Source organism: Lucilia cuprina, chromosome 2 (assembly GCF_022045245.1).
Source record: "Lucilia cuprina isolate Lc7/37 chromosome 2, ASM2204524v1, whole genome shotgun sequence".
Taxonomy (NCBI): domain Eukaryota; kingdom Metazoa; phylum Arthropoda; class Insecta; order Diptera; family Calliphoridae; genus Lucilia; species Lucilia cuprina.
The window spans coordinates 57,006,979-57,019,269 of NC_060950.1; the positions used below are offsets into that span (position 1 = coordinate 57,006,979).

Consider the following 12,291-nt stretch of genomic DNA (forward strand, 5'->3'; position numbering starts at 1 on the left):
TCTAGCCAGCCTAGAGTCTAGTCTACTCTAGCCAGCCTAGAGTCTAGTCTACTCTAGCCAGCCTAGAGTCTAGTCTACTCTAGCCAGCCTAGAGTCTAACCTATTCTAGTCAGGCTAGGTTTATTTCTTGAGTTTTTTTTCTAAAATAAACTAAATATGCAATTTTTCGAAAAACTTAAACATCTTTTGTTTTCCAAATATATTAAACACAATTTTTAGTTTTTCTTCATTTCTCAACACTCGTTCAGTGTACACACCTTCCCAAAAAAAAAAAATGTATTTAATTATATTAATTACAATTTAATACCTTTAATAAACAGTTTTTTTTTTGCTTAAGAAACATATGTTAAACTTACACTCAAATTCATACCTTGTTTTCTGTCATTTATTTTTACAGGAGGCGTGCCAAAATTATATACGCATCATGGTTGTTACCTCGCCTGGACGTTTATTTGTATGCGGTACAAATTCATTTCGTCCCATGTGTAACACTTACATAATCAACGACAACAATTATACCCTGGAGGCAACTAAAAATGGACAAGCTGTTTGTCCATACGATCCACGACATAATTCAACATCAGTATTTGCTGGTAAGTTTACGCTTCTCTTGTCTTGTTTTCGTTGTTTTCATTTTTTTCGTTCTGTTGAGTTTAACACAAATTTTTTTTATCATCAAAATTTGTGTAAAAAATTTAAACAAACAACAACAACAAATTTGTTATAAATTCACAGCGTGTATTAAGGGAGCCGTTTTATAGTTTGTTCTGTTTTTCCTTTAGCGTTTTCGTTTCAAAAAAAAAAAAAAAAAAATAAAAAAAATTCATATTAAATAATATATTTTATTTACATAAAATACATGAATATCTTATACACCCCCGCCTTTCTACGGTCACCTTGGATTTACTTTATATATGTATGTGTGTTTTTTATTCAACATATTTTGTTGATTTTATGTTGGCGGTTGAAGTTTTTATGACGATTATTTGCAAAAATGAGTGAAATGATTGTCAATATGGGTGTGTGTGTGTGAGTGTGTGCGAGTGTGCCATAACCCTGGTTTGTGGGTTTGTGTTTTTGTTAATTTTTTATTATGATGTGTTGATGAGGAAAAATATTAAACAAATAAACATTAATATTATCAGCGACAACAGTAAGAACAATCGCAAACAAAAGTGTATCATATTTTTGAGATAATTTTACTGTAAATATATGCTTTAAATAATAAGTAGTTTTTTAAATGAAACAATATATCAGACTATAGATCGGCGTATATTCTAGACTGTAGCTCACTCAGTCTATAGTTTAAATTCTAAATAACTTTACAGTTTGAAGTATATATGTATTTGCTATATCTCGACTACAATTCCATCTATAGTCTGTATAATTTTCTAATTTACTGCCTTCTGTCTTAATGTACAATTATTCTACAATTTTAACTATTGATTAGTCTTGAGACTTTTGACCGTACATCAGTTAATAGTCTTGACTATAGAGTAGTCTATAGTTTTGACTATAGAGAAGTCTATAGTTTTGACTGTAGAGTAGTCTATAGTCTTGACTATAGAGTAGTCTATAGTCTTGAGTATAGAGTAGTATATAGTCTCGACTATAGAGTAGTCTATAGTCTTGACTACAGAGTAGTCTATAGTCTTGTCTATAGAGTAGTCTATAGTCTTGACTATAGAGTAGTCTATAGTCTTGACTATAGAGTAGTCTATAGTCTTGACTATAGAGTAGTCTATAGTCTTGACTATAGAGTAGTCTATAGTCTTGACTATAGAGTAGTCTATAGTCTTGACTATAGAGTAGTCTATAGTCTTGACTATAGAGTAGTCTGTAGTCTTGACTATAGAGTAGTCTGTAGTCTTGACTATAGAGTAGTCTGTAGTCTTGACTATAGATCAGTTTATAGTCTTGACTATAGATCAATAGATCACCATAGATCAATAGATCAGTCTATAGTCTTGACTATAGATCAGTCTATAGTCTTGACTATAGATCAGTCTATAGTCTTGACTATAGATCAGTCTATAGTCTTGACTATATATAAGTCTATAGTCTTGACTGAAGATCAGTCTATAGTCTTGATTAAAGATCAGTCTATAGTCTCGACTAAAGATCAGTCTATAGTCTTGACTATAGATCAGTCTATAGTCTTGACTAGAGATCAGTCTGTAGTCCTGACTACAGATCAGTCTTTAGTCTTGACTATAGACTAATCTATAGTCTTGACTAAAGATCAGTCTATAGTCTTGAATATAGATCAGTCTAAGGTCTTGACTATATATCACTCTAAAGTCTTGACTATATATCAGTCTAAAGTCTTGGCTATAGACTGATCTATAGTCTGTAGTCAAGACTATAGATCAGTCTATAGTACTGTAGATCATTAAGCATGAATGTATATCTTACTAAAGTCTGCAGTATAGGTCAATTCTTAGTCTGACCGTTTAATATTGACTAGATAAGAGTGTATGATTCCTTATTGAAAACATGATGATCTTCCTTATCTTATACACACAAACTAAAAACAAGATTTGTTTTAAAAGTCAAATTAAACACGTACATTAAAATAAACCTTCACCTATAAACACTTATACGGAAATAAATAAGCCCTTAAATATTTTTTTGTTTATTTTATTTTAAAACAGTGACAATGAAATTGGCAATATTTTCAACATTTATTTTGGCCATAAATAATACAAAAGTATAAAAAAAAACAAATTTTGCTAAAAAAAAAACCTTATACCATAAACCCATCTACAAAAAAACACACAAAACAATGACAATAAATATAAATGTCTACAATCACGAATAAACAATAAAAGAAAACAACAATAATAACAACAAATATACAAAATTATTTGTTATAAACAAAAATATGAAGTGTTATAAATTCAGAGGATAAACTTGATGGAAACAAATCGCTTTCTGCTTTTTGTACATTTTGTTTCTTGTTTTTTTTTCCTTTTTAGTTGCGCCTCATTTAAATGTGATAAAAATATTTATGGAACGGAAAAGGAAACATATAAGAAAAACGAATGAAAACGAAAAAGCCAAAAATAGATTTATTCATTCAGATTTAGAGAGCAAATAAATATTTATTTATAATAGAAAATGTGTAAATACAAACATTTATTTATAAATAAATGAAAATTTATGCAAGAAAATAAAATTCTAGTAGAAGCGAGAGAAAACTATTGAGTGAGGAAGGTAATGTCACAGACACTATTAGAAATAAAGGTTTAAAATTTTTCTAATTTAGAAAAAGTTTCAATTATAGAGAAAATTTACATTAATAAGTTATTAAAATTAAATCTGTTAAGACCCTGAAAGTAATTTGACTTTTGTTGTTATGTTGTTATGTTATGACCCAAATATTTTACATCCCAATGATATTTGGTAGAAAAAAAATACAACATTTTTATATAGAATTGAAAAAAGAAATTAAAAATATTTAATATCAATAAATTTATGGTATTTTATAATAAATACACACCCATGCACATTTTGTTTAACAATAATATACAATGTGACGTAACTCTGGCAACAGGATACGAAAAATATTGTATGTGTTGTATTAAGCTGTGTTTGGTTGTTGCTTTTTTAATTTGGAAAATCTCATGCAGGTTCAAGTTTAAATGCGTATGAGTGATTTTAATAGGATGGGTATTATGCGTTAGTGCTGATGTTTGTAACACCCAAAAATATTGATCCTACAACCACTTTGAAGTATAGCAATAGATACAGAATCATTTTCTGAGTCGATTTAGCTATGTTCGTCTGTCCGTCCGTCCGTCCGTCCGTCCGTCCATTCGTCTGTCTGTCTGTCTGTCTGTCTGTCTGTGTGTCCATGTTAAGCTTGTGCTCACGCTACAGGTCGCAATAATCAAGATAATATAATGAAATTTGGATGAAGGATGAAGCCTTTAGAAATTGGCTGAAATCGGTCCATTATTTCACATTAGTCCGCTCACAACCATACCCCGGAATAGGGTTTTGAGCTCACAATTAAAAGTTAAATGTTCTAGTACGAAATTTTATAAATGTCTATATGACACTACAGATTTTTATAAAGCTGCTGGTCTATACCACGCATTTTACGCTTTATTGCATTCTATGCGTCTGTCAAAAAGTAGAATCAATAAATTTGTATTTTTGGTCTACGGTAGGTTAGTGGTTAGTGTTTTAGTCTGGTGGACCGGAGGTGGCACTGATTAAGGAGCGCACAACAGGCCCGATAGAGGCCTCCTTTCCTTTCAAACTAACTAACTAACTAAATTTGTATGATGAATGTTGCAAGCACAAAAGCGTAGAATTCTTAAAGTAGATTTACTTTTTATGCAAATTGACACCAAAGTGTTTATACTTTTTCAGTAACATCCAAAGGGTTGTTTGTCAATAGGGGAGCTTACAACGTTTGTAAACATTTAGACAACGGATGTGTATAAAATATAGATTTCAATAACGAATTGTTGCAACGCAACGTTGCCAACATTACATAGTGTTGTGGTACGTATGTTTGTATATACTTTGACAACGAATGTTATTAAAAAATTACAAACACTTTGGTGTCCGTTTGGTAATAGGCGTGTAGTTCCTTTTCCCTCTGGGTATGTATTGTATTTTTATAATAAATAGGCAGAATAAGGTCCCATTACTTTTTTTATAAATGAGATTTTTACCCAACAAAGAAAGTGCAACATTAATTTTTAAAACATGACTTAATTCTCAAAATTAGTTTTATTCCTAAAATTCTTCTACAATAAAGCAATATTTTTACCACAATTCTATAAAATTATTTCACATATTCCAAACTAAGCTTCTTGTTTTACAAATCTTTTAAACAATATCTGCAATTTCAAAAAAAAAAAATAATTAAAATTCTTTGTCATTTTCATTGAGCTCCAACGTTTTTCTCGTTAAAGTATTTTGTAACACAAAAGCAAGGAAGAGAAATGAATATAAACCAACTAATTGCAATGAAAAATCCTTAAAAATGACGAAACAATTCGCAGAACACTACAAACTTGTTAACGAATATAAAATTGCAAAAAAAGTGTTAGCAAAACTATAGTAGTTAAAATAGCAAATTGCTATTGAAAGCAATAAACAGCTTTACAACAAAAATAAAAGAGAACACACTCACACACAGATAAAAGCTTATAAGAAAATAATGAATAACATACTAATGCTGCATACAAATAGTGACAATAATGTAACGAGTACAATAGAAATGATGACAAAAAAAAACAAACAACAAAAACTAAAAGAGAGAAACGCAATAAAACAATATATCGCCAACAATTTAAAAAGACAATAAAGCAAAGTATAGCAATAGTTGCAATGGCAGCAGCAATAGCATTTTGAAACAACAAACGGAATGAAAACAATTTGTTAACAATTTATAAATACATACGTTTTTGTATGTATTGAGTTTTACAAGTATAATAATATACACATATTTACAGATTCATAAAATATATGTCAGAATACCATGCAGGTTTAAATATTTCCTTTAAATGTCTGTATAAACCAAATTTTCTATATATTCTTTGAGATAATTATTCATTAAGAAACTACTTCTATACTAAAAACCGTCTTAAGAAACTCGTTCTGCACAGAAAAGTTTCTTCCTCTAAATAACATTCTCTGTTCACAAAAAGTTCTTTCATTAAGACACTTTTCCTTTACCAGAAAGTGTCTTCATTTAAACCTTTTTTCTTTCTTATGACGACTTTTCTATACACAAAAGTTACTTTTTGTATAAAAATAAGTGTCTTCCAAAGGACACTGTTTCAATAGAAAATAGTGTCTTCACTAAGGCACTTTTTCTATACATACTTTTTCTATATATAAAAGCGATTTCATTAAAGTTTTTCCCTATAAAGAGAAGTGTCAAAATTATGACACTTCCTATACAGAAAACTTTCTTCCAAAAGACCCTGTTTCAATACAGAAAAATGTATTCAAAAGGATACTGTTCCTTTCATTAAGACACTTGGTCTATACAGAAATGTGTCTTCATTTAGAGACTTTTTTATACAGAAAATGTCTTAATGAAGTGTCTTTTCTATACAGAAAAATGCATTCATTAAGACAATTTTTCTACACAGAAAAGTGCCTTCATTAAGACACTTTTTCTACACAGAAAATTGCCCTCATTAAGACACTTTTTTTACACAGAAAAGTGTCGTCGAAAAGAGTCTTCTTAAGACTCTTTTTCTATACAGAAAAGCGTCTTCATGAAGAAACTTTTTCTACACAGAAAAGTTTCTTCATTAAGACATTTTTTCTGTACAGAAAAGTGTCTTCATTTAGACACTTTTTCTATCTACAGAAAATTGTCTTCATTAAGACACTTTTTCTATACAGAAAAGCGTCTTCATTAAGACACCTATACATAAAATGTATTCATTTAGACTTTTTCTCTATACAGAAAAGTGTCTTCATTAAGACACTTTTTCTATACAGAAAAGTGTCTTCATTAAGACTCTTTTTCTATACAGAAAAGTGTCTTCATTAAGACACTTTTTCTATACAGAAAAGCGTCTTCATCAAGACACTTTTTCTACACAGAAGACCGTCTTCATTAAGACACTTTTTCTACACAGAAAAACGTCTTCATTAAGACACTTTTTCTATACATAAAATGTCCTCATTAAGACTTTTTCTCTATACATGAAAGTGTTATCATTAAGACACTTTTTCTATACAGAAAAGCGTCTTTATTAAGACACTTATTCTGTATAGAAAAACGCCTTCATTAAGACACTTTTTCTATACAGAAAAACGTCTTCATTAAGACACTTTTTCTATACAGAAAAGTGTCTTCGTTATGACTTATTTTTCTATACAGATAAGTATCTTCATTAAGACGCTTTATCTATACAGAAAAGTGTCTTTATTAAGACACTTTTTCTAAACAGAAAAGTTTCTTATTAAGGCACACTTTTCCTATATTTGCTCTCAATTTTTGTTTACTATAGCGCATCTGTCAACAGTGACCACCTTTTTCTTGTTGCTTCCTTTATAGTTTCTTTAGCCTTTTCCATTTACGCTTATTTCTTTTCATATCATACGCTATTTTTTTTTTTCATTTGTCTTTCTTTATGTCCCCTGTTTATACTTCATAACAATTTATACGCTACAAGTTAACGGATGCGTATAATGCAGGATATGAATTTCTGTAAAGTTGTTTACCATTGTCCTTGTCATTGGAAATCGCACACACAAACCTATTTATTTTAACTCATGTTTTTTCTGGGTGTAAGTATGGACTCTAAAAACTGTGATTTACTACTTTAGAGGGTAAAAAGAATCGTTTTTTATGTGATTTTACTCTCTATGTCAAGGAATTTTCTTAAGGTAGGGAAGAAACTCTTTCCTTTCTCAAAAATACATAAATACTTAACAATGACAACAACATCAATTGCAACGTACCACTGCTAACACTCTTTTAAAAATGCAATACACTTTTTGTTGCCCTACACAACATCACCTCCTATTGTTGTCTTCATTGAACTGGAAGTTAAAGAAAAGGCAAAATACGTAAAATGAAATTTGTTGAAGGAGAATTCGAAAACGATAAAAATGGTTAATATAACAAAGCATTCAAGGAGAAAAAAATCATTTAAAAAAGAAGATTACAAACATACAAGAATGACTCTCATTCTCTTAAACACACACACACCTGCAGAGATTTTCAATGCATAAAGTATCATCAGTAGAAAATGAAAAAGCTGTAAAAGAAAATTATAGTATAATTTTTTACCAAAATATTTTAATAAAATCGTAGTAAATATTCTAGACTATGAGAAGAAAAAAATGCTAAATGGAGAAATAAAGCTTACTTTTTTATATTAAAACTGGAATGTAGGTATACAATTTAGTTTATTAGTTATTTATACAGCCTAACAGTATGCAAATCTTTTATATAGAAAAGACTATATATTTGTTGTTATTGCTATGGCTAGATGTTCTATAATGATTTGAAATTTATCTTACAACTTACGTTTTACTGTGTATTTTAATTTGCCTTCAAAAAAGTTTCAATATTGCTTGATTGAAAAAAGTTTTCCATATATCCTTTTTTTCATAAAATGTCAAAATCTTCATAACAAGTTGCCATTTTATCTTAAGCATTTAAACAAATGAGAATTTTGTAAAAAAGTTTTATAATATCAAAGTATTACATACATCCTTTTTTGAGATCGCTCCAAATTTATGTTTTGGCATATTTTTTTTAACTTAATAACTTAACTTAATAACGTTTAAAAAACTTTTTCTTTATATTGACTTCAAAATTAAGCTTAAAATCCTTGTTTAAACATTTTGCAAAAATTTCACTTAACTGCCAATGTAATCCAATACATTGTAAGCGTTCAATAAACAATTTATCTTAAAATTCTTTATTATTATTTAATTTATCCGAAATTTATAAAATTCAAACTAAATGTAATACATACCTTATTGCGTATTAATTAATTTTTAGTTATTGTTTTTACTCAACTTTAAGGTTGCCACTAAAATAGCAACAACAATTTATAGTTATTATTATTTAATAAATAAAATAACTTTGTATTTTTATTTTAAATATTTTAATTAAAAATAGCTGTAAAATGATTTTAGTAATATCAAATATGCATATTTATAAACTACACATATTATACACACACACACATACATATAAATATTATAAAAAGCTCATACTCATCAGAAGAATTAAACTTTATATTTTACAAAAAGGATATTGGAAATTAAGTAAAATAAGAGTTGCCAGTACATATGAAATTACGTTTATTTAACGTCACTAAAAATGTGATAAAAAAGTGTCTTCATTAAGACACATTTTTTTACACAGAAAATTGTCTTCATTCAGGTGCATTTACTATACAAGAAAGTGTCTTCATTAAGACAAATTTTCTATAAACATTATCTTTACAAAAAATTGTCTCTATTACGATACATTTTCTATACAGAAAAGTGTCTTCATTTAGACACTTTATTTATACAGAAAAGTGTATTCAAATATGTTTTTATGAGGATGTTTTTGTTTTCGTGCAGAAAAATTGTCTTTATGAAGACATTTTTCTGTATAGTAAATGTATCTTAAATATACTTTTTTGTATAGAATGTGTGTCTTTATGGAAACACTTTTCTGTATAGAAAAAGTGTCACCATTACGATGCATTCTCTATACACTTAAGACACTTTTTCTGTTTTTACATTTTATACAGAAAACGAATATACTTTTCTGTATAAAAAAGTGTCTTAGTGATGATTTCTATCTAAGAAGTATTTCTTAATGAAGAAACTTTTCTGTGTAGAAAAAGTGTCTTAATGGAGACACTTTTCTGTGTATAAAAAGTGTCTTAATAAAGACACATTTCCGTATAGAAACGCGTTTTTATCTATACAGAAAAGTATATTCGTTTAGACACTTTTAATTAAGACACTTCCTCTGGACGAAAAAGAGTTTTCATTAAAACAATACTTCTGAACGGAAGTGAAGACAATTTTCTATATAGAAAAGGTGGCTTAATGAACACACTTTTCTATATAGAAAATATTTCTAGATAAAGACATTTTTCTATACAGAAAGACAGGCATTACGATGCATTCTCTATACACTTAAGACAGTTTTTCTGTCTTTATATTTTATTCAGAAAACGAATACACTTTTCTTTATAAAAAAGTGTCTTAGTGATGATACTTTTCTATTTAAGAAATATTCCTTAATAAAGTATCTTTTCTGTGTAGAAAAAGTGTCTTAATGAAGACACTTTTCTGTATAGAAACGGGTTTTTATCTATACAGAAAAGTGTATTCGTTAAGGCACTTTTCCTACACAGAAAAGTTTCTTCATTAAGACACTTCTTCTGCACGAAAAAGAGTTTTCATTAAAACACTTCTTCTGCACAGAAAAGTATCTTAATTAAGACCCATTTTATTCAGAAATGTGGGTTGATTAAGTCTCATCTTCTATTCAGAAAACTATATTCACTATGACTCTTTTTTTGATACAGAAAGTGTATCTAAGTGAAGATAATTTTCTATATAGAAAAGGTGGCTTAATGAACATGCATTCTCTATACACTTAAGACAGTTTTTCTGTCTTTATATTTTATACATAGAACGAATACACTTTTCTTTATAAAATAGTGTTTTAGTGATGATACTTTTCTATTTAAAAAATATTCCTTAATGAAGTATCTTTTCTGTGTAAAAAAAGTATCTTAATGAAGACACATTTCTGTATAGAAACGGGTCTATATCTATACGGAAAAGTATATTCGTTAAGACACTTTTCCTATACCGAAAAGTTTCTTCCTTAAGACACTTCTTCACGAAGTTAGTTTTCATTAAAACACTTCTTCTGCACGGAAAAGTGTCTTAATTAAGTCCCATTTTATTCAGAAATGTGGGGTTGATTAAGTCTCATCTTCTATTCAGAAAACTATATTCACTATGACTCTTTTTTTGATACAGAAAGTGTGTCTTAGTGAACACACTTTTCTATCTAGAAAAGGTGGCTTTATGAATAAACTTTTCTGTATAGAAGTTGTGTCTAAATGAAGATTTTTTTCTATATAGATAGACACATTTTCTATACAAAAAACTGTCTTCTTCATTAAGACGTATTTATTACACAGAAAAGTCTCCTCATGAAGACACTTTTTCTGTACGGATAAGCGTCCTCATCAAGACACATTTTAATACAGAAAATTATATTTATTAAACCCGTTTTTCTATACAGAAAATCGTCTTCAATAATAAAACACTATTTCTATACAAAACAGTTTCTTTGTAGAGATAATTTCTTATAAAGAGATGTGTTTAATTAAGATAATTTTTCTATAGAAAGAAGTATGTTTATTAAAAAACTTTTTATACGGAAAATTCAAAAAAAAATGTTTTTATTTAAACACTTTTTTATGCAGATTAGGACACTTTTTCCATACTTTTTCCTTTCTTCTAAAGGAAAAGTTTTGATGACTGCTTTTCTTCTGGTAAAAGTAAGTTGTAGTTTCCGCTACATTCCCATTGTGCAGCATAGAAATGGTAACTCTTCATTGATTTCATTAAATACTTTACTTTGAGTATGTAAATATGAATGTGGTTATACTATGTATATATTCATACAAACATATGTGAATGTATGTAATCGCATTTTTAAATGTATGCGTATGCATAAGATTGTATTGGCGTGTGTGTGTGTGTGTGTGTGTATGTTGTTGTATTTATGCATACATTGGCGCGCCATTTAATTGCATATGTAAATTGATTTGCATAAGTTATTTTCTTTTAACAACCCTTTTGTTAAACTCTCAATTTGGCCCACACCCACTTCAAATTCCAACATATACTCTACACTAGACCAGCAATGTCAAAAAGATTAAGGGTATTCAGTTAAAAGAGAATGATTTTACTGAAAATGATTTTGCTTTTAGTTCAAATAATAACTTCAAAATTAAAAACCTAACCTTCAGTTAGATTTATATAGTTATAAACTATATATATTTTTATTTAAAAATTTTCCAGGAACACCCTTAATACTTTAATTTATATCATAACTTGTGACTATCAGACCCTGTTAATAAAACCAGTAAAAAAAACTATAACACTTTACCATTCTTCCTTTTTGTGTGTGTGTGTGTGTGTACATACTATAACAGTTTTTGCTTAAACCAAGACTGTAAAGAAAATAAATATTTTTCTCTTACACACTCCAACTAACCACGTCCTGGCTTTTCCTGTTAAGTTAAGCAAAAGTATACGAAAAATTATAGCAGCTTTATGGTATTAAGTTGCTGTGACTTGTTAGCATTTAAAATGTTGTTGCCACTAATAAAAATCGTTGTTTTCTTGTTATTTTTTTTTTATTCATTTTTGGAAGGAAACATAAAAATGAGTTGGCTGTTGATGATTTAAACCAACAGCCAGCCATTCAACAAACAAGCATGGTATGTTGGAAAAACAATCATCCGATTTTAAAACCCTGCCATTATATAAACGTTTTACTTCCTTTAGCATTTTTTTACAAATGAACCGACCGCTAGGGCCCCATCATCATTGTCGTCTTCTTCTGCATTCACTCATACTCATCAGCGCCAACATTATTTGTTAAACGAGCTTAAACCATTTTTATTATACTTTTTTTCTCCATTTTTTTTTTAATATTATTATGGTAGATTTTTGTTGATTTTTGTGTTCTTGTTGGTTGTTTTTTTTATATTTTTTAATTTTGGTTTTAATACTATTTAGTGCGGTTGAATGCAAAATGCA

At 28.6% G+C, this 12,291-nt stretch overlaps 1 protein-coding gene across 1 annotated transcript in view; it reads left to right on the plus strand.

Annotated features, from left to right (window-relative positions):
• Positions 1–12,291, plus strand: part of LOC111683918 (semaphorin-1A) — a 219,385-nt gene that overhangs the window by 56,480 nt on the left and 150,614 nt on the right. The window contains exon 3 of the mRNA XM_046945190.1: positions 398–593. Coding sequence (XP_046801146.1) covers positions 398–593 — 196 coding nt within the window. The remainder of the gene's footprint in view (positions 1–397; positions 594–12,291) is intronic.